At 39.5% G+C, this 25215-nt stretch overlaps 2 protein-coding genes across 11 annotated transcripts in view; one reads left to right on the top strand and one right to left on the bottom strand.

Moving 5' to 3' along the window:
• CCNI (cyclin I) overlaps window positions 1–9298 on the top strand; it is a 35929-nt gene extending 26631 nt beyond the window's left edge. For all 3 annotated transcript variants that reach the window (XM_039230966.1, XM_039230964.1, XM_039230965.1), the window contains 4 exons: window positions 294–368; window positions 521–661; window positions 949–1179; window positions 7739–9298. In XM_039230966.1, coding sequence (XP_039086897.1) covers window positions 294–368; window positions 521–661; window positions 949–1179; window positions 7739–8188 — 897 coding nt within the window. In that variant the 3' untranslated portion in view covers window positions 8189–9298. The remainder of the gene's footprint in view (window positions 1–293; window positions 369–520; window positions 662–948; window positions 1180–7738) is intronic.
• A 5177-nt stretch (window positions 9299–14475) lies between these two features.
• The window catches only part of SEPTIN11 (septin 11), a 90426-nt gene continuing 79686 nt past the window's right edge, over window positions 14476–25215 (bottom strand). For 2 of the 8 annotated variants that reach the window (XM_039230955.1, XM_039230963.1), the window contains 3 exons: window positions 24560–24747; window positions 18484–18551; window positions 14476–15833 (listed from right to left, as the gene is read on the bottom strand). In XM_039230955.1, coding sequence (XP_039086886.1) covers window positions 18527–18551; window positions 24560–24747 — 213 coding nt within the window. In that variant the 3' untranslated portion in view covers window positions 14476–15833; window positions 18484–18526. The other 6 variants (XM_039230959.1, XM_039230957.1, XM_039230962.1 and 3 more) reach the window with 6 other exon arrangements.

Genomic DNA, 25215 nt, shown 5'->3' with positions numbered 1-25215 from the left:
TAAAATTAAATTCTTCTTTGGTAGATAGAAATTTATCTTTGGCTAACTAGCATTGGTTGAATTTTTAGCAATGCAGTATAATATTTTCATAGAATATAATATGGCTAGGGTTGTGAAGTTAAAAGTTGATCCTGGTCTTAGAAAACAGTGGGTGGGACTCAGATTAATTATTCCTTAGACTTTTGTGCATACTGTCTCACCTGCATATCTATCTAGTTTTTTTTTTTTGTAATTCTTACAACTTTTTGAAAAATCACTGAAGTTGCTTTTTTCCCCCCTCTTCAAAATTTTAGGCCCACCCAAAATACTTGAGTTGTATTGCAATCAGCTGTTTTTTCCTAGCTGCCAAGACTGTTGAGGAGGATGAGGTAAATATTTTCCTTTAAAGATTAGTTATGTCTCTTTCTTGAAAATTTCTCTCCATTTATTAGCTTGCTTTCTATTTACCTGAAGAAAAATTGAAAATTAGTTAATTTTTTCTGTCCTCTTCACCCTGCCCTGTTCCCTTTGCCTTGGGTAGAGAATTCCAGTACTGAAGGTGTTGGCAAGAGACAGTTTCTGTGGATGTTCTTCATCTGAAATTCTGAGGATGGAGAGAATTATTCTGGATAAATTGAATTGGGATCTTCACACAGCTACACCATTGGATTTTCTTCACATTGTAAATATACCTGATTCTCTCAGATTTTTATTTGAATATGTAGTCTTATTTTAGTAACTTAGAAAATAGATTGCTCACTCATTTTTTTGGTTGTGATTTTTTTAGGAAAAGAAAAATGACTACAGTTAACCAGGGAAAAATGAGAATTTAGCATATATGTCAAATTACATGAAGCTAAAACTACAAACTTAAGAATTGAGTAATACCTGAGGTTACATCAGTTTCTGTGCATAATTTACCTAAAACTTTAAGTAAAACTAGTATGATATTCTTCTGATTTTTTTCAGTTCCACGCCATTGCAGTGTCAGCTAGGCCTCAGTTACTTTTCAGTTTGCCCAAACTGAGCCCATCTCAACATTTGGCAGTCCTTACCAAGCAACTCCTTCACTGTATGGCCTGCAACCAACTTCTGCAATTCAAAGGATCTATGCTTGCTCTGGCCATGATTAGTTTGGAAATGGAGAAACTCATTCCTGATTGGCTTCCTCTTACAATTGAACTGCTTCAGAAAGCACAGGTAGGTGTCAATCAAATTAAGCGTTCATTTTAAGTTCATCTCTCATTGGGATAGTAGGGTTGCTAGATGATTATAAAACTAAAAGACATTTCTAATCTTATAATGGCAGACTGCTTTTAAGAGGAGACAAGAGTAAAGTAATACACACTTTAAACTTACGGGCTGGGTGAACTTTTTTCTCTTGTAAAGGTTAGATAGTATTTTTTTCTTTTTTGCTTCTTTTCAAGCGCTTCTAGGTTACTTAAAATTTTTAAGAATCTTGACAAATTAATAAGATTCTCTGTAACATATTGTCCTTTAGTTTTGTATGAAGAACCTTCCTAGCTACATTTGTAGGTTTCATCATAGTACTTCTGTACTTTGCTTATTTTGTAAAAGATAAAACAAAAACATAAATGGCAAGAAGTTGTTTTTAAGACAAGCAAATAATTGATTATTGGCTAGAAAGTGAAGTATTTGTACTAGACTTTATAGCAACTAGAAGCTAACTTTCTGAAAGAGGTTTTGTCCTGGTACTTCCTATTATTGCCTAAAGATTAGTCCATCACTTCTGTCTGCAAATTGGTATAAAATTTTACAGGCCAGTTAAATTTTTTTGTCAACTATCTATATAAACTGTGAGAGTTCTAATGGAGAAAATTCTCAAATGGATAGTTAGTAATGGTGCTGTATGTTAGCAACCTCTTTGATTAATTTTACTGATTCTATTCATGTCACCAAATAGAACGTAAAGTTTAAATCTGCAAACCATACTCCTCTGCCTACTGAGTCCATAAAAGACTTAGGAATTTATTTTCCTTTTACATGCCCTTATTTATTCTTTTTTGGTGGTAATTATTCTGATATATTTTATTGGATTTTATTTAGAGAAAAGACTTAAATTCTGAGCTAAAGTAATTATATTTTATAATTAAAAAAACTAGTTTTAGCAAAGAGCTGCAGTTATTGAACTAATAAAACTTAGAATACTATAAAGGAAAAACAAGAGTAATACACTAAGTTGGTGTTTTGTAAGATGCTTGTAATTGATCTCAGGTATGAACTGTAAACGTTAGCAGACCTAGAAATACCTCAGTGCTACATTTTAGCTCTGAGAATTTTAGGCCATAGTCTGTGTGCAGAGAAGGATTGAGGATCTTTTCATAAAAGGTTGATGATCAATTCAGTATATTAGCTAGAGGCCCATTCCTCTTCTGTGTGCTTTTTTTCCAGTTCTTAGCATGGCTCAGCTTGTTCAAATCCCTGGGATAGATAGGCATATGATGTTAGTTCTGATATAGGCTGTTTCTCCTTTACTGGAAAGATACATTGTTTTTTTCTTTTTTTTTTTTTTTAATGTTTGTTTATTTTTGAGAGAGACAGAGAGACAGAGCATGAGCAGGAGAGGGGCAGAGAGAGAGGGACACACAGTATCTGAAGCAGGCTCCAGGCTCTGAGCTGTCAGCACAGAGCCCAATGTGGGGTTCAAACCATGGACTGTGAGATCATGACCTGAGCTGAAGTTAGATGCTTAACTGATTGAGCCACCCAGGAACTCCAAGATGTTCTTTTAATAGCACATCTTAGATTGTTATAATTGAGAAGTATTTCTTTCCATTGAAATGAATGCTAGAGTGAAAGTAGATTCTAGGAGATAGTTGCTATTTAGTGAGAATTTTTAGAAACTATCACAAACCGCCATAGAAGAGAATAGTGTGGCATGGGAAATTTACTTTGCTAATCTACTGTGTTGGAAAGTGAAGTTGAATGTTAATCATTTACATTAGACTGTGAAAGTGGGTATGGGACATTAATAGAAACCCTCTACGTTTCATTTTTTATTTTTATTTTTTATTGGGACAAATGACATCTTTAAATGCTCTGACTTGATCTCTGTGCCAGTTCCCAAAGCTAGTACAGAGAAAAGCTGCTGTATGAAGTGTTACTGTCACAAAGAAAAGACGGATTTTGAAGCTTAAATAATAAGAATGTTAATAAATAGCATGTATATTCTGTCGCTTTGAGAGTTTTTAAAAAACACTGGAGAATATGCTTATTCTCTTTCATAAGTCTTCTGGTGTTTTGTGTTAAGAAAATGTTTACTGAAACTTGTTCCTTTTTAATTGAAGGAGTATTGTAGATTTGGAATTTGAAGGAATCTTCTTAGAAATCATTTCATTCAACTCTTTTATTTTAAATCTGCAGTTCAGGGAACTTGGGACTTTGACAGAGACTACTTAGTAAAGGACCAATGCTTTTTCCATACAAACCTTAAAGATTTAGTGCAGTGGTTTTAAGAATTTCTTTTAGAACTGGAATCCTTTCCTTGACTCCAGCAAAATCTTGTAAACACACTGTCCCAGGATATAAAGTAGGAAAGTATTTCTTTGTAATGTGAATTTGGGGCAGAGACCAATTGGATGCAGAGTCTTAACGTGGCCTCTTCCCTTCTGCATGTGGTTTGGACATAGTTTGAAAACCAGTGTTTAATTCTCTTATATAAATAATTATATTCCACAAACTTTTACTGGAAAATCTGCGATCCAGGCATTGGGAATACAGTGGTTGTAAAAAAACAACAACAAAAAAAACACCCCCAAAAAAAGGTCTCTGTCCCATGGAGTATTCAAATTAATGAAGAAGGTAAAAACAATGTCACAGCATTTGAGACTTTGATGCTTGGTCTTAACAGTTCTCTAAAACCAACTGGGACTCATAGCCAACATACGTGGCCGAAACCTGGTGGATCCGGATTCTTTAAGGCTCAGTGCTGTCTTTTAAGATCACTTCTGTTTAGGTAGGAATATCAGGTCTAATATCTGTGTAATTAGATGTGTGGTAAATATTCCTCCTGGATTCTTGGTTTTAGTACAGGAAATTTTTGTAGTGTAATTGTGAGATCATGCCAGAATTACTTCTGACATGGTTTCCAGTCTCCTGGTTTGAGAGGACTGCCGATTTCCTCATAGATACCTCATGCTGTGAGGGGGTCACTGGCTCTGGCTCTGTTCCGTCCGGAGTTCAAAATTTCCCTGGTTTGAAAGGCAAGCTTCCCTCCTAGTTGACCACCCCTGCCTTTTAGCTCCTGTTGGTCACCATTTTGAGATGGCTAAAGCTCTTTCTCTTACCCCTTTTTTCATTGCTCTACTTTTGTAGCTGTACTCCCATCCTTCTCTTTCTGACTGATGTGGCCCACCTTGAGAATCTCAGGATGTTAACTCTGCTGAATGAGTGTGGTTGTCTCCCTAGTCCCTAGCCAAGCAGTAGTCACAGTAAGATGTTCCCTGCTGTGGTGTGGTTTAAGACAATAGTAGGTAGTTACAGGGCACCTGGGTGGTTGGTTGAGTGTCCAGCTTCAGCTTGGGTTATGATTTCATGGTTCATGGGTTTGACCCTGGTGTCAGACTCTGTGCTGACAGCTCAGGGCCTGGAGCCTGCTTCAGATTCTGTGTCTTCCTCTCTCTCTTTCTATCTCTCAAAAATAAACATTAAAAGATTGTTTTTAAATTAGAGTAGAGAGTTAAAGAAGCAGGCCTTCTCCACCAGGGTCTCCCAGTTCTTCTTGAAAGTGCCTAAGGTCAGACTCTGCAGCAGGTAATTTCAGTTCTTCATGCTGTCCACCAAATATGGATCCATCAGAACCTATAATGTATGTGATGGTATTCGGTGCCCCCTTCCCACCAGTAACCTCTCTGGATGTCTGCCCTATAAACTTTCAGTGCTATTTGGCCCACCTTCCTTGGTGAGCTACATTACAGTTGTGTTTGTTTCCCTACCAAGGGATACTTAAAAATAGTTACCATTATTTGAAATCTGGCAACATAGTCACGAAAAATAACAATAAGTGTTCCTTTAATATCCTGCAATTAGAATGATTTCACTTTAACACACTTTAAAACAATTTCATTAGAGGACTTGTTGTCTGGTGTCTGAAGTTGTGTAACTCCAGTTTATGTGCTTGTTTTGTTTCCCCTACTGGATCTCAACAAGGGTATACTTGATTGGTTTACTTAGAACAAATTCAAGTAGATTAGATTAGAAGGAATTTCTTTTGATATGTTATCCTGGAAAAAGGATTTAGTTGGATGGAAATAGAGTTCATATAGATGGTATTGGTTTGAATAATGTCTTTCTAGCTCTGTCATTTTCTAAAATACAGTTGACTCTTGAACAGCATGGGTTTGAATTTCATGGATCCAGTTATAAATGGATTTTTTTACAGTATGCTCTTGTAAATGTAGGACTTATGACTTCTTTAACATTTTCTCTTCTCTATCATTATTGTAAGTGTATAATAAATACACAAAATATGTGTTAATCGACTGTTATTGCTAAGGCTTTTTTGGTCAATAGTAGGCTGTTAATAAAGTTTTTGGGGAGTTGAAAGTTAGATGCAGATTTTTGACTGTGGGGGTTGGTGCCCCTAACCACGCCATGTTGTTCAAGGGTCAACTGTATAACTTTCTGTTAAATTCTATTACTATTTTCACAGAGAAAGATTTTAGTGGCATAGTCTTCATTTTACTTGGAATACATGTCTTTTTTCAAACCAATGTTATCTATATGTACTCCACTTCTCAGGGTTCTGCTGTGGTATTATGCCACATGACCAAGGCATTAGAATATTTGTGATACTTATAGTTCTGTAGGCCCCTGAGTATTAGTCATGTGCTAAAGAACAGTTTTATTTTAGACTATAGCCCATTTTTCACTTCCCAATTTCTGTCACCTCCTTTTTGTGGGCTTCTTGAAGTACTGACTAGGGTACCTCTCTCTTTAAAGAACTCTTAAAGCCCTGTCCCTTTTCTGTGTTTTTTGTTCCACTATTCTTAGCGTGACTCAGCTTGTTCTGCATCCCTGAGACATGATAAGCCTTAGCCTACAGTTGTAAGCTTAATAGCTGGGGACTATCTTTAAGGGAAGAAAAGAAATTCTAAGACTAGTTAATAGTATTTTGCCCTTAAGGTGCTATCTAGTGTCTTTTAAACTAAGAAGAAATTTAGTGAACAAAATGGTAGATACTAAAAATGGTCATTTTTGTGTATTATTTCTGACAATTTTAGGCATTTTAACATTTGTATTGTGATAATACCTGCTGTTCATTCTTCTTTCCACTGATACTTTCCTGGGTAACAAGTAATGAATATTCTTAGAGGTAAAAATAGTCTTGTGACCAAATATGTTTGTTATTATTGCAGATCATATTATTTTATTTTCTTGTATGTATTTCACATAGTCATGCTGTGTACTGAAGGTTATATAGGTATAAATAAAATGTGGTTAAGAAATGTCTGAAAATACTTGTAAAATACACAAGACTAGAAAGTGACTCCGATAGTCAGTAGTTTAAATAGGCTTCCTGGAGGGTGGCAGTTAGCCAGAGCTGGAAGGAATTGGTAATCCAGTTTTAACAGGTAGAAACAGGATGAGCAAGGATAAAGAAAGGACAACATTTACACAGAATAGAGAAAGCAGGCCTGTTTGGTACAAATGGAGAGCCTAAATTGGGATAAGTCAGGAAATAAGGCTGAAAAGAAGGGATGGGGTCAGATTGTAGAGAGCCTTTATACCAAGCTTAAAGAGGTTAGCTTATTTCTGGTAGGCATTGGGGTGCCACTGAAATATTTGAATAGGGGAAGAAATGTATGTTGCCCATATGAAGATTATTTTAACTAGAGCTATGATTATAGGGAATGTAGGAGAGAGAGACTAACTGGACTCCTTGAAAGCCTCTTATATATAGTACCTGTGCTAGAAAAGAAACTTTGGGAATAAAAATGAATATGCTACAGTGCCTGCCTTTTGGGGGCTTCTAATCTGTAATGGAAAAGGTAAGTGGTTGAGTAGAGTATTTTAATAGAGTGGTTTGAGTATGGTGACAGGTTGAAATAGATATAGACGGCCCTGGGGTCTGGGTGTGTGGTGGCAAGGAGGAGTCAAGGGTAGCTTCAGAAAGGATACCTGGACTATCCTTCAGGATAAGGAGGAGTTAGTCAAACCCCAAATTAGAAATATTTCTTCTTAATGTTGTCAAGCCTGCTAATTTCTACAAAAATATAATGCCAAAAGTTCTCATTTGCTATTGTAAAAACAAAACAAAATACTTAAATTGTTCTAAATCCTTAGCCAGATGATCTTCCCCATCCCTTAAAATTTTTTGTGCCTCTGGTTTTTTCCTTAAACTTTTAATGAATTTTGTGTTTATCTGTACTTTGGTCTTCATCAAGAGATTAGAAGTGGCAAAGAGAGTGGAGTGAAGGGCCCTGTAGACAGTAGGAATACACTGAACAAGAGTAGCCATTGGATATATACAGTGAACAAAAGCGAGTAGTTTCTGTTTTCATGAAGATGTTCAGCATATAATTGCAGTTACAGAATTAAAGTTCCAAAGAGACTTCCATTAGAAGTACAGATTTGGAGATAATTCCAAAGAAGATGATGGGTAGACTGGAGGAGTTGCTGGATTTCAGGTAGAAGATGTGGGAAAGAGAAAGCTGGGGAGGACAGAGGGCACAGTGAGTAAAAGTTGCCAACATATTAATTAAATGATCCACCTTTGTTTTTTTCCTTCCTGGCCCAGATGGCTAGCTCCCAGCTGATCCACTGTCGGGAGCTTGTGGCACATCACCTCTCTTCTCTGCAGTCTTCCCTGCCTCTGAATTCCGTTTATGTCTACCGTCCCCTCAAGCACACCCTGGTGACCTGTGACAAAGGAGTGTTCAGATTACATCCCTCCTCTGTCCCAGGCCCAGATTTAGATTTCTCCAAGGACAACAGCAAACCAGAAGTGCCAGTCAGAGGTGCAGCAGCCTTCTACCATCATCTCCCCGCTGCCAGTGGGTGCAAGCATACCTCTGCTAAACGCAAAGTAGAGGAAATGGAAGTGGATGACTTCTATGATGGAATCAAACGGCTCTATAATGAAGATAATGTCTCAGAAAATGTGGGTTCTGTATGTGGCACTGACCTATCAAGGCAAGAGGGACATGCTTCTCCTTGTCCACCTTTGCAGCCAGTTTCTGTCATGTAGCTTCAAGTGTTACCTTCAATTGCAAACCAAGGTAGACTACTCTGGGACAGGAACATGGAAAACCAGGAAAGGTTCTATAAAGGTATATACCTTATCAGGCCAATTTGAAGTGAGCCAGAAAAAAAAACCAGTTTACTTGTGTGGCAGATTAAATGCTTAAATAATGTTGATTATAAAGACCAAAAATTAGAAAATTCAAAAAAGATCAATTTTTTAAGTTAAATTTTTGTAGTGTTTGTCAGTTCCATCCTTTTCTCTACTAAAATGGAATGGAGATTGACCCCGTGTCAGAAATTCAGTGTTTTAAGTTCCAAAATTCACCACACACTCTGTCACCAGCATCCTGATTTAATTTTCCTCATTTTTGCTTGCTTGTTTATTGAATACTTAATGAACTTTATGCATGTTGATCTGTAGCCTGACTTCCACCGGTTAGGAAATCCTCAAAATTATTTTTTAGCAATTTAGTAAGTAAATTATTTCAGTGTGACAGCCATGTTTGATCCATGATTCAAATTAATCCAAAAAGGGTACTTTAAAATTGCCCCATATGAATGAGGTGGTAATAGAAAAAGGACTGACATTACCACATTGATTTTGTGTTTCTCATTTCAATTCCTGCAGTTTGGAAACAAAATTATCATTTTTATTTTTGTTTCTCAAATTGAAGCTTAAAAGTGGCATGTAATTAAGATATGCTTAGATTTGTTGAAAGCATTTTTGACATTTGTATAAAAGAATTTGTGATAAAGTTAATGTACCCAGGTGCTCACCAAAGAAACGTGTAACAACTAAGTTTTTTGTTTGTTTTTTTTTTTTTTTGGTAACTGATCTGTTTTCATTCATTTGTAATCAGTAGGAGAGACTGTCTAGATGTTGGGGCAGCTCTATGATTTGGGTCTGTAACATGTGATAACTGAATTCAGTACCCTAGATTTATGTTCAGCTATTAGGATTTTCTTGATGAAAGTTATTCACCCTCCCTGTATTTCTCTTAATGTCTTCTGGATTCACAGCTCCCTGTGCAGTCTGAAGAAGGTACTGCGGTCAAAACCATGTGCTGATGATAAAAGCCTCTGGTAGCAATAAAAGTTGTCCTTCACCTTTGTATCTTTAACTTTTTTTTCTGCTTGTGAAGAGGTACAAGTTTCTGATTACTTAAACACTGCCATTTCAACTATAGAAATGATAAAAATCCCAAGTATATGCTCACAGGAAATAAAACATGAGGAAAAGGGGATTTAAATGTGACTGAGGAATGTAGGTTTTGACATAATTTTTCCCCCCCTCACCTTCCAAATAGTAAATTTTTGTTTGATGGAATGGTTTGTTAGAGCAGGTTAGACCCATGTCTACATGACATCATTTTTAGCCCGCTGGTTTCGTTCCGTTTTTGCAGAGCCAGAAAATTCTTAGGTCATTAGTCTTTTTTGAAATTACTGTGCTAAGGTTGACTGCTGACCTACTTACAACCTTACAATCCATTCAAATGGGAAACTTTTACTTCCGTGTAAGTACAGGTAATGGGAGGAAAGATTAAAAGAAGAAATGAACTGTTTATGGGTGAAGATAGCTAGAGATGGGCTTTGTAGATACACATTTTAAAAAACCACACTAACCTTAATTTTCATCTGGTCTGTTTCTTAATTCTCCTGCATTGTGGGAGCTCTAAGAAATTTACAAGTACACATGTTAATCATGGCACTTAATCCCCCTACCTCCTTTTAACAGATGTTCAAGTTAGGGATGAAATTGAGTCTAACATCAGAATACGTATAGTCCAGCCACTACAGATTGAATATAAGAGGACAATAAGATTTTAATTAGTTGACTGAGGTTTTCTAATCTTAGCAAAAACTAAGTTTGGAACACGATCTTGTTTTTTAAAAAATTTTTTTTAAATTATTTTTGAGAGCAAATGAGCAGGGGAGGAGCAGCGAGAAACACACACAGAATCTCAAGCAGAGTCCAGGCTCTGAGCTGTCAGCACAGAGCCCAATGTGGGGCTTGAACTTGTGAACTGAGAGATCATGACCTCAGCCTAAGTCAGATGCTTAACTGACTGAGCCACCCAGGTGCCCCAGAACATGGTACTGTTTTTATGGGAAACTGAGTTGGAGTGGTTGGTTTGCTACCTCTTGTGCCTCACAGCTTATTTGACCCATATCAATTAAAGGATGGTACTTAAGGGGACCAGACCTTCCTGAGCACCCTTTCAGTTCACTGTTCAGAGACCTGAGCTACCATGGGTTCTTGGCTCTGAGAACCCTGAACTCATGGATTGAGACAGAAAAAGCACAATATTCTTGAACAGCATGGAACTTTTCATCGAATATGTTCCTGCTCACTAATCTGTCTCAAGTTACTTGTCTTAAATGTTGGCATCACATCACAAATTATTTTCTTTCAGTATTTGGAAACTTGAGCTTTATGGGTAATTGGTGTCTCCGGATGGTTAGAAAAACTATCATTCCATGAAGCCTCCACAAAGGCAAGGGAATAAACTTGATGGGTATAAATTGTTATTCAATCTTCCGTTTAACAGAAAAAGGAAAAATGCTCTCCCTCTTGAAGATCAGACTATAGCAAAGAAGCTAAATATCTTTCAATTTGCAAGACTTCTATAAGGTTATCTGTAGAGAATATTATTTTTCTACAGATGATGGGTTAATGTGGGGGAGGGAGACAGCTGGGAATGGGGAGTGCTCCCAAATGCCAATAAAAAGGTAAAACCAATTTGCCAGGAGCGTTGCTGACACTGCCTTTGGCTTGAAGGAAGCTAGAGCATAGCTCTTCACTCAGTTGAGCTGGTGAAACGGGACTTAACATTTCCACTGTTGGGGGAATTAAGACATTGGTGTCTGTCCCCCAAGTACGATTTCTTTTCTTATGTATAGAAACATGTGTATGTCCTCTGCACTCTACATACCTGGATTTTCAAGCTTCCTAACTTACTCTGGAGTTCTGAAGTAAGAAACTCAGTCATGGCTGAGCATTACTGCCCGGAGCAACACTGGCCTTTCACTTAACGTGACTGCTGACGCTTGGCCATCACGGTAAGGGGCTTATCTAAATCCTAAAGGTACATTTTCAACTGGAAAGGGGAGAGACTGCCAAATGGTCTCACTACCATCCAGAAAATTCATACCTCTGTTGTGCATTAGCAAGTTGAGGGTTAGAGAATTATCTAATGCCACAGAGCTAAGAATTTTCAATAAGGCTCAATTTCCAACTCAAACCTTTACCCTTTATATTTCATAACACGAACCTTTATCTAATGTGATGGTTACCTCCAAAATTCTTGAAACTAGTCTTTACATTGTTAGGGGAATGTCTCCTATGCCTGATATTAAATAATGGTTTGAGCTTTGGCCACTAGATGGTGCCTGGAGGAAAATAAAACATCTTTTTAAGAATGTGGGAGAAATTGAGTTCCTTGGGCTTACTGTAGGGGAGTGAGCAGTTGAACTTGTCTCTTGTTGCTAAACATTAGCATCATCTGGAGTTATAAATTCACATCACTTAAGGCACAGGAAACCTATGTATCTGGGACTGAGGGAAAATCAACAAAATCTGCCATGACGTGGAGCAGACTGTGACAAGATCTACCAAAAACAAAACCAGCTTTACAAAACTAACCCTAATTTTTGTGAGTTGTCTAATCCTGCAAAATAACCTAGAAATGTGATTGAGAATAGTTGAAAGTCGCCAACTCTCCAAACCTTGCTGGATTTGAGTCCAGCAAGGCTTGAGTTGATTTGACCAAATTCAGTAAAAGAGAAAAGATGGAAGTACAGGCTTAAATAGCATAGATTGTATCAAGGAATTAAAGCTTTCACCTACCATGAGTTTAGTGGTTTCTATGATGTACTAATCTGTCTTAAGACCCAGGTGTAGGACAGAGACCTCTCTCTTGCAAGCCATTTATTATTCAAAAAGTATAATAAAAGGTAACCAAGAATATCTTACCAGAGAAATTTGGGCAGAGCTGACAACTCATTTTTAGTCACCAGGAACTTCTGAGTTAAAGAAGAGTTAACTTCTGAGTTAACTCTTGGGCAGAGCTGACAACTCATTTTTAGTCACCAGGAACTTCTGAGTTAAAGAACTGAGAAAAACCTCTCCCTTTGTCTTGACAAAGTACAATCTTCATAGGCTATCAAATGCCAGAATTGGTCTTAATGTGTTACACAACCGTAAGGTAGTAGAAAAAAAGTACAGGCCCAGTGAACTGGTTTCTCATTTCTTAGAAACAGCGTATTTTGCTAGAAACAAGGATACTCCAGACTGAAGGGCGACCTTAAACAATCACTGAAAAGCAGTTTGGTCAAGGTGGGGGAGAGGGCTTTTGCTGGGGGAGAGGGCTTTTGCTTTTCAGAATACAATGTCTTTAAGCAATTTAGCATTGAAAGGGCTTACCTTTTCTTTTGCTCCAAAAATTTGTTGTGTTCATGAGATAGTACAGAGACAAGTGCAATTCATAGTTCTTGGCTACATCCCCAGCATCTAATGTAGGCCTGGTACAGTATAGAGAATAAAGTGTTTGGAAAGGGAGAGAGGGACAGGGTACAGAAGGTGGATGGATGGAGGTGAATAGAGGGCAGGAATGCTAGAATGGTACCTTTACGGCTCTGAAAGCATTGTTCAAAGAATGCATGGTTAAACTGAACTCTTTGAACAATGTTCTCCTGCACTACCCCATACACACTTTTTTTTTTTTAAATGTGGGACAGGGACCAACCTCATTATAATAGCCTCTGAATCCTCTAACTAGGTGCTGTAATTTTGAAAAGTTTCTACATGGACCAAAATGCCATTCAACCCACAGCACTGCCAGGTAACTGATTTGAGGCAGATGTTCGATCTTCATCTGTGCTTCACACAATGTTCCACTGACAACCAAAAGATCTCATTTATGTACAGCTACTTGTCAGGTTAGGAAGGTTGGAAAGGGAGGTGAGTGGATATATAGACTCACAATTAGTCTTTTTAAAATCAACACATCAAATCCCTTCAGTAGCCAGGGGGGTTTCAGCTACTTGCTAGGGACTGATCTGAAAGCCAGAAGGTATCAGTCACAAGGACTAAATGCCATGGTCTTAAGAACGCAAATGCAAGGATCTTCAAAGAGATCCACACTGTCTCCAGGGTGGAAAGAAGACAGTCCTCTGCAAAACAAAAGGTTTTGTGTAGAAACAGCATTTAAATACAGTGAAAGTTCCATACTTAGTTTTTCAGATATCCAGAACTGTTTACTTATAAGCTGGGCCAACAGGCAAAAACCCATCAATAACTAAGAAGGAAGTTTCATTTGGCAGATACAGTTGATGGGGGGAAAGGTCTGGCCAAGCATATTGGGAAGATGAGCTCATTTTTTTCTGCTCCAGCTCAGCAAATACTGATTCAGAAGACCTCTCCATTAGACATGTGCCAATCTCAAGCAGACGGACTAGACTGCGTTTGTAGCAAGCAGGAAGGCAGTCTGTATCTGCAATCAGGTAACACTTTTTAAAAGACCGAATAAAAAAATGAAAAGCCCATTACCAATGCAAATCTGTTCAGATGGCCGAGTTCTTTTCTTTTCCACAATCTAGCTTGGGATAAGAAAATAATTTTTTTAAAAATGTTTTATTTATTTCTAGGAGGGAGGGAGGGAGAGAGAGAGAGAGAGAGAGAGAGAGAGAGAGAGAGAGAGACAGCATGAGCAGAGGAGGGCCAGAGAGAGAGGGAGACACAGACTCTGAAACAGGCTCCAGGCTCTGAGCTGGCAGTCAGCACAGAGCCCGACGCGGGGCTGGAACCTGCGAACCGCGAGATCATGACCTAAGCGAAAGTCGGACGCTCAACCGACTAAGCCACCCAGGCGCCCCAGAAAATAATTTTTATTATTGATAATTAGCCCTGGGATGGTTTCATATCTCTTCGTTGGTCAGCCAGGAGAACTTGAGAACCTATCAGTTTTATCAACACTTGAAAAAAGGAACTACCTGAAGTAAAACTCCAATAGAGAGGACCACGCACTTGATCAGTGGCATCTGGTCAGCGTTCGCTAGATCACTGAACAGAGGCCAACCTACTTATAATAACTTGTTCCCCCACACTGCCTCTAACCTGGCCAAAATGGGAGAAAAAAGGGAATAGCAACAATAGACTATTAAAAAAAATACTGCCTGGTTTGATTTTTAAATACTGTTCAGAAAATGTCTTTACAACCAGATGCAGAATTTGTTTTTAAAATGATAAAGTTCACATTTAAAATATTAAAAATAAATCCAATCATTGTTCTTAGTACTTAAGTGGTTTCACACAATAGGGTGGTTTGTGTTTAACTTATAAAATGGGTAGGTTACACTCTGGCATCAGTTAAAGAGTTGGTACCTACCCTTCCACCTCCAAACCACTGGTGACATCACTAGCAGATTTATATGTTTATAGATTATAATGTAATATGGAGGGGATGGCTCTTGACATTTATATTTTGACCATTTAATGGCTCAGATGAATCTGACTTTATTGCATTTAATTACAGTATCTTTCTAAGAAAGCCTCTCTCACCAAGGTGCTCAGCCAATTGCTCTAAATAACCTCCTTCCAAGAAGCAAATGATTCAAATGACTCAGGAAGTAGGGACTGTTGTTTCGTTTCACCTTGCCACAGAAGCATGTGTTACCATTCTTAAATAGAGAACACTCCCAAGTGCAACCCGTGCCACCAACAGTATTTTCATGGTCCTCCTAATAATGGGGCTGAAGTGATGGAAATAAGCAAAGACTAGATAGACAAGTAAGGAAATTATAAGGTAACTTAAAATGTATGTTCATGCTCTAAAACAGAAATGAATTTGAAAGTTGTCCCTTGATTAGGAAAACTGCCCCTAATACGTGATTGCTAATAAAGTAATCTAGCCCTTGCATCTCTGTAGACCCTCACAATTGGGTCAGCATTGGAAACCACAGCCTCAATTGGCAGAAGTGTGTGTTTGTATGGTGGGTGTACTTTGAGTGAATTCTAGCAAGTTTTCCCCATAGACATGGTAGAGCAAGCCACCTGGGTAACTGAGAAGACAATGTAGATCAGAACCACTGTAGCAAAGTGATTGTCTGGGACAGCTTTATACTTTGTTGGGGGTTGTTCCCATGGTCTGGGACACAAGAAACTCTGGAAACCAGGAAAAGCAGAGCTCCACAGTACACAAAAAGGGAGGGACGGGCCAGAAAGTTATTTTAAGGTACCTTTAAGTATAATTGAGTCCCAGAGGCAGAAAAGTCCTCTGCCCAATACTGGCACATTAGAAACAAGATTAAGACTTGTAGGTCACAACCCCAGTGACAGCAGAGGGATTTTTTTGGTTGAATCTGAGATGACAGATTCTTAAACAGAATTCTATGACTTAAACTTCACTTAAATTTCCCCTTTAACTTAAAACTGGCATAATTTTGATACCAAACTACGTTTGAATAACCAATACATAAAACAGAACTGGCTAACTGGAATTTTTTTTTTTTTTTTCCAAAACAGAATCCCAAACCCAAAACAACTCTTATAAGGGATGCAGGTAACAGAAAAAGAGTTAAATAAAACAACAATGGTTCCTGAATTTAAAGGAAGGATGCCCACTTCTCTCTCTCAAGAGGCAGATGGTCAGCTGAAAAATAAAAACATTGCATCAATAGAACACTCTGAATAAAAAAATTGTAGCCATCTCTGTTCATGCAATATCAAATGTTAAAAAAAAAAAAAAAAAAAAAAAAAACCACCCCAACTCCAAAACAACCCATAAAACTAACAAAAGGAAGCAGAATGTTGCCCGGATCTTATGACCTGATTGATGGTTGAGGGTCCTGATGGGGCAGTTCAGAATGTTGCTCATGGGACAGAGAGGTCTGGAGTTAACATGAGATCAAGTTTGTGGACCCTGGAGGTGGTGACCAGCTAAGGGTAGGGTACAAGCTGTGTCTTCAGTCCGTGAGTTCTCAGATCAGCAGCTTCAAGAATGTGACAGCTAAGCAAGAGGATCCCAACACATGGCTATCTTGGGTCTTGGCCCAAGTTCTTTTTTTCACTCAATTTCCTCTTAAGTACTATTATTACTGTTTTTGGTAGTGATGAGTCACTTTAGTAACCACTATGGGCAGTGGTTTGTAAACAGACATTGACAAATACAAACAGCAATGCAATATTTGACCCAGACTTTAAAAGAATAGGAGGCGATGGTGGAAATGAGGTAACTCTTCCCCAACACGTGTGAACAGACAGCTCCTGCTCTTCTAATGCTCTATGTCCATTAGGAGAGAGTAGGGCTTGTCAACAGGATGGTTACATAAAGAAGAAGCTACAGAAGAGAAAAAAGAAAGATTCAGATTCAAATTTGGTTCTTAAAGTTTTAAAAAATAAAAAGGGGCTTTTCTACAACTGCGAAAGAACAGCAGTGTGTCAGTTACAGGGACGACTTCCTGGAGCACAGCTGGAGGCGAGCAGCCCAGCAACGGTGGCACCAGAGGCCAGGGAAGAAGAGGAGACCTCTGCTGGGGCTGGAGGTGGCGGGGTGCCAGGGACACTGATCAGGACAGAAGGGGGTGGGAATGGGGGAGAAAGGGTAGCAGAGACCATATGTGAAATACAGGATACCGCATGGCAAGTATCTCGGAGAAGCTGGAGCTTGTGCAGATGGTCGCATCTGAAATCCACCAGACAAGGCAGGAAAGCATGAGACTCTTTCATCCCTACTTCTTTTATCCGACATAATAACCATGTGTCCATATGCATACCAAATACTGACTAAAAAGAACTCACAAAAGGGCACACATTGTTTGGGTAAAAATATATTTTCCCCCACTTTTATGTCTTGGCACTAGTGATATATGCATAGGTTACCTGTCCACCACTCTCCTACCTTAACAGACACCAAATTACTGAGCATGTTTGCTAAGTGATTACTTTCTTACTTGAAAAAATGATATACTTCATATGGATACAATTATTTTAGGTTTTAAAAAAGACGAGTGTCTAACATGCAGCTTACATATATGACAAATCTGCATTAACACTGAAAGTAGATTACACAACACTTTTTTTTTTAGAAACACATGGGTTATTTTCAAACAGCAAAATGACAATGTTCTACAACTACAGTTTAAGGCATATCAGCATATTTTAAAATTAAGAAATAGACAAAGTTCTAATGCTGTTCACAGCTTTTCAATTTATTTAAAAAATTCCCTTCATACCTACATACAATCTAGATGTTGTAGGTCATAATTTCCGCTAAAGACTGATCACATGTGTGTCCTGTCAATGGAACCAAGACTTCAGGAAGCTGAGACTTGACGATTTCACACACTTGCAAATGGCAGAGCAAAGGGGTCTGAAAGGAGGGTTTGGAAGGAGCACACGGAGACAGGACGACGCGGGGTGAGAACAGCTGAAACCCAGAGTCAACAGTCTATATGGGACACACGAATGGATAGGGCAAGAGAGTGCAGAAACCCTGTCCGTTCGCTTGGAGCGCACAAGATATGAAGACTAAGTGTTATTGCTGGTGAGATTCCAAAGCAGAGAAGGAAGATAATAAGGAACCTGTGCTCAGTGTGCTGTTAAATGTTCCCCTGGTTGAGATGTCCTTTCTGGACGAAACTTTGACCAGTTACGAAGGAGCCTGGGTTGGGAAAACATAGTCTCTAACTGCTAGTAAATTCCCAAAATGCTTTTCTGTCACATTTTACTGCACGTACAACTGTTATGAGTAGCTAAAGTCCAGAAGCAGTGGTCATTATGGTTGAACAAAAGATATGGGGAGAGGCCAGCTAGATCTGTCTGGCAAAAACAAAAAAAACAGGTGTGTTCACTGCCAGCAGTTAGCATGGGGGAAGACCATTAAACCAAGATCATCAAAAAATTAAGCAGTCAGAAAAGCAGCTTAGCATAAAAAATATTTTCCTCTTGATTTTCTCCAATGGAAGGTAGTAGTTTCTTATTCTAGCTTTATTTACATAGTCAGAACTAAGGACTGTCTAATATCCAGTGATGTCCACATTGCTGTGTAGAACACAGCTGGGAACAATAATTTCTGACTTCTATTATCGGTATCAAAAAGCTGAATTTATATTTCTTGTGGAAAAGGTACAAATGTGGTTATTTAAATATATTTAGGGGTTTTTTTTTTTGTAAGCAAAGGCTACTCAAACCATTACCTCCCTATACCTCCCTCCAAAAAAGGAAAAGGAAAAATCCACCTATCCCATTTGTTTCTCTAAAAAGTCAGAAAGATCTCAAAGTTTTCTTACTACTGTACTTACATGCAAAGGCGAAAGCACATCCAATTAGATTTGAGGGTATCATTTATTCCGTGCAGAGCCAAGGACTACTGTGAAAAAAGGCACAGATACAGAAAGAAGAAAAGGGCAGCAATAACAAACCAAACAGGGCCAGGGAGCAGGAGTAGAAGAGAGTTCAGAAGCAACAGGTTAAAAAAAAAAAAAAGAGCTTCCAGAACTTTCTTTTGACTTTTTATTCCCTGACTCTCCATAGGATTCATTTTGTCATGAAAATTTTCATGGGAGGAAAAAAAAATCAACAATCTTGGAGTCAGAAAGTCAGCTGAATGTCTTTCACAGTTAGGCTCACTGTTGAAAAGGTTTCAGTGATGTATTAAAAATGGTAATTTTAAGATGACCATTTTTGGAATTTACAGGTATATTTTCTGTTACAAGGCACAAAAATGCTCACACAAGCAGCGGTTGGAACAAGCATACAACACAAGTATTCAAGCTGTCTGGTGCACGGCGTATGAGCAAATTTAGCCATGGTTAGAATCAGCATGCCATCTAGTATTTGGCCGCTCCACAACTAGCTTTGGACTAGAATCATGAAAGAAAACAAAACAAAAAACTAAAACTAAAACATTAGTCCAGTAGCCCCTAAATCAGCCTTTATACCACCCTTGCTGATTCAAGTTTGCAGTTTCTAGCCCAGCTTAGTTTGGGCTTCAGTGAAACTGAATTTTTACCTTGCCTACTTAAGCCCAACTCAGTTCATGGAAGACCATAACTTCTTTCCCCTATAAGTATGATTGAGAATGAAGAGAAGGGGAAAAAAAGAAAACTTTTTTGGAATCAACTAGAGACTTACTTAAAAAAAAAAAAGAAAAAAGAGTGGTGTGTGTGTGTGTTTAGGGGAGTGCCTTCTATCCTATTTACCTAAAGTCTGACTAGTGAAGGCCGGAAGGAAGCACAGAGCTGGAGCATCAGGTTCGTGAGAAAGAGTACTCTTTCAAGTAAGGAACGGTAGATGAGTTAGAAGTTGGGAAGATCTTGTTAGTGGAGGGGGGGAAACATCAAGAAGATGAAGGGATAAGCCTCATAAAGGAACAGAAAATCTGGTATGTGGTCTCTGTTGTGGCCTGTGGGTTGGCCCTGATTCTCGTTGATGGGGTGATGGGCTGGGACACAGAGAGCAGGCGGAGATAGTCATAGTGAGGAAAAGGTGAGGAAACTCCTTCAAGACAACTGGATTGGAAAGACCAGCTGCTCTAGTTCTCCTTCCTGTTATCGCCAAATATGGAAAGGAGACGTTGCACAGATGCTAGATGTGCAGGTGAATTTCTACCTTCTTCACTCATGGCTTTGTGTCACATTCCTTCCCATTTCTTTTTTTTTAAATGTTTTTCTTTGAGAAAGAAAAGAGAGAGTGTATGTGCGAGCAGAGGGAAGGGCAGAGAGAAAAGGAGACAGAGGATCTGAAGTGGACTCTGTGGTGACAGCCCAATGCAGGGCTCGAACCCATGAACTGTGAGACTGACCTGAGCCAAAGTCGGATGCTTGACCCACTGAGCCTCCCAGGAGTCCCCTTCCCATTTCTACCTTAAACTGATGAGGTCCCCTCATAATTTGTGCTGCAGATGATGCAGTTTATAACAAATTTCCTATCTGAAGTATTTCTGAAAATTTTCTCCTCATGATTATTGAAAAGTATTATTAGAAGTACAGATATCCTAGAACTGGTCATTGGCCACGGAAAACATGAAAGAGTGTTCATTGTAAGCAGAAGGGAGGTCGTGGGAAGCCCATCATCCTTAGTAGAGGATTCTTCTACCAGGCAACGTTATACGACCTGACCTTGGAGATCACTAACTTCGAGAGGATCAGGTTGTGCTGATAAGAGAGACATCAGCAGTTTTCTCATTAGAGTCCAACTTGTCCAGGATTCGAAAGATAGAGGTTCAGAGATATTTTTAAAGCTGTAAGAGGGGACGGTATGAAGAGACCCACAACATGGGTCAAATAAAATGATAATAATGAATATCCATGCAAACGTAGAAGTCCTAAAATGCTGACCCACCGGTCTGCCTATGTACGAAGCTACCTTGGTTGGGGCATGTGTGGAGAAGAGGCAGAGTGAGTTCAGGGCTTCTGCCATCATGGAGATGAGAAATCAAGAAAAGCCAAGTTGTTGTCATGGCTATTCAAGGTTATGATTCAGCGGCTGAGGCGTTGAGAAGTTCTCCTGACAGACGTACATGGCACCATTGACCCTTCGTCCCTCGGTTCAAAGCAACATACAAGCAACATGCTTCCTGCTGCCACTCTGAACAGGCATAAAAGGCAAATCATTTACTTTCCAAAAACAAAGTCCAGCTGCACATAGCTTTTGGTGTTATTCTCTTGTTCTATCATTTTCCACTACCCAACAATATTCAGCAAAATGAGTTAATAGTTACTGGTGTCTGGGGAAGGGTAAAAAAAATAAAATAAAACAAAACAAAAGGACACAGATGGCAGAGATACAATATTACTGCAAAAGCAGGTGAATGCGGGACCATCCTTGGCTTGCCAGGCTTTATGTGAAGCTTGCACTGCAAGTTAAAAAACAAAACAAAAAAGTTAGAAATAATAATAAATAAAAAAAGAAAGGAAAATTAGGAGCGCCAGCACCAGCATTCGGTGATGGTGAATGCTCATGCAATGATTATGGAATCGACAGAAATTAAAACCACAAATTTGAGTAAGCTATTCTACACGACAAGCAAAAGCAAAATTTTAATCTGAATTAACACATGGTTAGTTTCCATTTGCATGTAATTTATGAGTGACTTCTTGAAACCACTACATGTCAGAGTGGAAGGATTTGCTATTTGATTTTCATTTTCTCAAATAACATAAAACATGATCTGTTAGGTTTGGTCATCACATCGGTACTGAACAGGAGCAACACCTTCCCATTTCTGAGCGGCTGGAGTCAGAGAATAAATCTACAGTAATGTCTTCAACTGACGAACTTGGGGGCTGGGATGCAGGGAGTGGAGGGCATGCTATTATTAATCTGCTCGGGAAGGGACAACAGGACAAGCACCGTGCGGCCACAGCTGCAGCAGGTGCCAGGAGCTTCCCCCGCACTGAGGTGCAACGCCAAACCCGAGATCCGCACGCCTACGTTTAGGCAAGTCCAAAACATGCAACTTCATTCCTTAGCAAGAATTAAAAAAAATAAAAAGTGTGTTTTTTTCTTTTCTTTTAAAAGATGAGTGGATGACTGTATAAACCGTGGTTATCAGATGCCAGGTACAGTTTTAAAATGATGGATTTTAAAACTTCCTTTTGGGATGGATGAGACGTCACCACCAATGGCCACTGGCGACTGTGCAAAGTTTTCGGCCAAGAACGCTGTTCACTGAACAACTTACCCTCGGGTACTCACACCACTGCGGCGTAGCCGCAAGCAAGGGAAGTGCCTTGGTGGCCAGAGAGGGCAGGAGGTGGGGTCCGGCTAATGGCAGTGCCAGGGTTAGCGCTACTTTGTCTGTAATCTTAGGAAAGGTTATATGCTCTCATGCCACTACAGCTCAAGTAGAAGCACAAAGCCTTACCTATGTTAAAAAGGGAGCGTGTCATTAGAATAGAAAAAACAGAATTTAAAACTATTAGAAAAGCTAAGTTAATTTCTGAAGGGGAAGCATAGCAGGTGAATAAATAAGCATCTCTTTCATAAAAATGTTCTCCCTGAAACAAAAGCAGCCCCAAAGTGGCACGTATGGTGACTCCAGCTGCATGAGGAGACAAGAGTCTCCCATTTCCAAAGAGCTGCTCTGGTTACCCTGGTCACTGTCTTTCTGTGGTCCTCTCTAACCACACTCTCTCCCCTGGCTGCCAGGGCTGGGGGTGGGGGGGCTTAACTTGTAAACTTCAGGCCTCCAACTTGCAGTTGCTTTCTGTGTTCAAATAGGAAAGTTGTAGAAAAGGTTAAGAACCTACCAAAAAATATGTGCCATCGTCATATACAAAACCTGGTCACTACTGCACACCAAATTAAGTCTAATTCTATTAATGATACGCGAGAATGTATAAATAAGGCTAAAATAGAATCTATACATATTTCATGTAAACTTGAAAAGCATTATACATCGCTAAGGCCCAAGGTTGGGGTGAAAATAACCTAAAATGATCAAAAGGGCAAGGAAAAACCTCCCTACACTAGGAAGTCTGTTACTGGATAGACTTGTTTTTAATGGAGGCACAGTATGGATCCGCTCGTGGAACGTGTATTGTTTAGAAGCACGTCCAGCATACGTGAAATATCCTTGGAACATTGCTGGTCTTCTATAAACATGTTTAGTTCCGAAACATGTACCTTTATGCACACTAGTGCTTAAGGGTAGGAAAAACTTGACTTTGGGTTTCCTAAGCTGTGAGTCAGCAGCTTTTTGTTTCATCCATGCCTATTGATGTGGGCACTTACACACACACACACACACACACACACACACACACACACACACACTCTCACACCCTTATTTTTATCTTGGGGTAGTTAGGATCAACAAGCGTATAGTGCTAAATGACTTTCATTTCACCCCTGAATATCTGCATGGGGAATGTCACCATGAGTGACTGATATTCTCTCAAAAAGCACAGCATAAGGCGCTTTCTTGTACTGGATTATAATCTAGCTAATTGTTACTCTAGAATTTATCCAGCATAACTAAAGTTTCAGCCCTTGGGAGGCCTTGAAAACTTGGGTCAGTACCAACCCCATAGAAATCACACCACATCGACACCAACTACTTTCTCTTGCTTAGAAAACGTGCTTACTTCTTTGCTCTCTTGACACATTTTCTGCTGCCTCAGAGCTTGGAAAGTCAGAGTCTGTAAGGTATAATTTAAAACTCTGTGTGTCACTGTAGTAGTCCACCGTGCTTCTGCCACAGGCAGTGTAATGAGGTTCCTCAGGGGCAAGTCTGCATGGTCACCAAGACTCAGAGGACACCACCACTGTGCTCAGTCCCCTATGATGGGTCTCAATTACTGTGCAGATTCAATCTCATCTGCTCTATTTGTTATGATTTAATTCCTTGCCTACTCAAGTACCAACATTTTTATCGTTTACTTAATTGTCCATTTATCCCCTAGAATCTTGGCATCAAAGGTAAAGAGCAAGAACCCTGAAACACATCCTGAGCTGCCTTATTGCTGCCCTAAGAGCACCGCGTGTTAAACAGACCAAGGAGGGCAGTGTCTGTGGGGTGGCCATCTAGCCGCCACAGAAGTGTTCCTAGAAGGTATCGTACTGACCACTGTGCTTACTGTCAATCCAGTAGCAATTGTCATAAAAGTGCACTCTCTAGTCGTTAAGGTGCTTTGATGTAGAGCTTCAAATCATGACAGCGTTTCAAGGCAGGCCCACGTCTCCCACTGGATTCAGGCAGCCGCTATTGGAGTATTATAGGAAGTGACTACTTTAAGAACAGCATCTGACCCTTTGGCACAATAAATCAAGGCCATATTTTTAAAAAATTTTGGGGGGGGGTCTGGAGATAGGTGTGTTTTGCGGATTAATGAGGGTGTCTGAACTGGAAGGGTATTTTGATCCCATTTCCACAATAAAACAATTCACCATCTTATTGAATTTAAGGGAAAACTCGTGGCCACAAGCAGTTCGTCCCAATCTTCCATTTCGGAAACAAGACTTTAAGTGACTGGCTTATCAAGCCTCACGACACAAAATAGAAAAATTTTAACAATCATCATTTTAGGATGCCCTTTATCAAGAGTCATGAGGATTGTCTCCAGGGAGCAGTGAAGAGAAACAGACTGTCTTCTCAAGAGTCCTAGTGTTGGTGCAGAAGACGCCACCGGAGACAGCAGGCTCCTCCAGCCCTGATTGCTTGGTCATGTGGTCAAGTTTTATAAATTAATATTCGTGTACCCTTTACAAATACTTTAAAAACCTGTGTCATCTTCCCTGCACTGTAGAGAAAAGACTTGCATTTATCTTTCTGGTAACAGACCAGCTTCCAGTCTGTAAATGGGAAAAGTAGAAACATGCAAGAGGAATCAATGGTTAGAGGGCCCCGATGGATGGGGGGGGACACCCGCTTACTTTTTCTTATCCTTGTCTTTCTTGGTTTGCTGGGCCCCAGACTGCTGTGCCTGGGACTGCAGGAGCTGAGCCGCTGCCTTCTTCTTCTGGAAATTGTTCACCTCTTCCTCCAGCTCCTTCTTCTTGTCTTCCACTTTCTTCTTCTCTTCTTGGTGTGTCCGCTTCAGGAGGTCAAACTTCTCATGGAGCTGGAGGGGAATAGGGAAGGCCAAGCTTGGTGAGCGGAGTGGCAAGTTACTGAAGAGCTTCTGGATCCTTTCAAGCCCCAAACGTGCCCTGTGCTGCTGCACGTGCTTTAATCCCACGAGGGAGATACCTTCCCGCGCTCCTGGAGGAGCCAGGTCGAGAGGGGCAAGGTTACCCCTCGGAGTCCTAGGAGACTTTGAGATGTGATCCCCGTGGCACTCACTAAAGGGAATTCTGTTCATTTTTACTGATAATAAAATACATATTCATTGTAAAAAAACATAAGGAAGAAAATAAAAATTATCCGTGCTCCTAACAGAAATTCACCCAAGTGGTAACAAGGGTAGTTCGTTATTTCTGATCCTCTCTCAAATATATAATATACATTTACTTAGAGGCATACACAGCGACCACAGTTGACATACACTGTTCAAATAATAAGAATATGTTGGGAGATTTCTGGCAAATTT

Source organism: Hyaena hyaena, unplaced genomic scaffold (genome assembly GCF_003009895.1).
Source record: "Hyaena hyaena isolate Hyena2069 unplaced genomic scaffold, ASM300989v1 scaffold_54, whole genome shotgun sequence".
Classification (NCBI taxonomy): domain Eukaryota; kingdom Metazoa; phylum Chordata; class Mammalia; order Carnivora; family Hyaenidae; genus Hyaena; species Hyaena hyaena.
The sequence above is the reverse complement of the archived record's forward strand: the minus strand, read 5'-3'. Positions and strand labels throughout refer to the sequence as shown.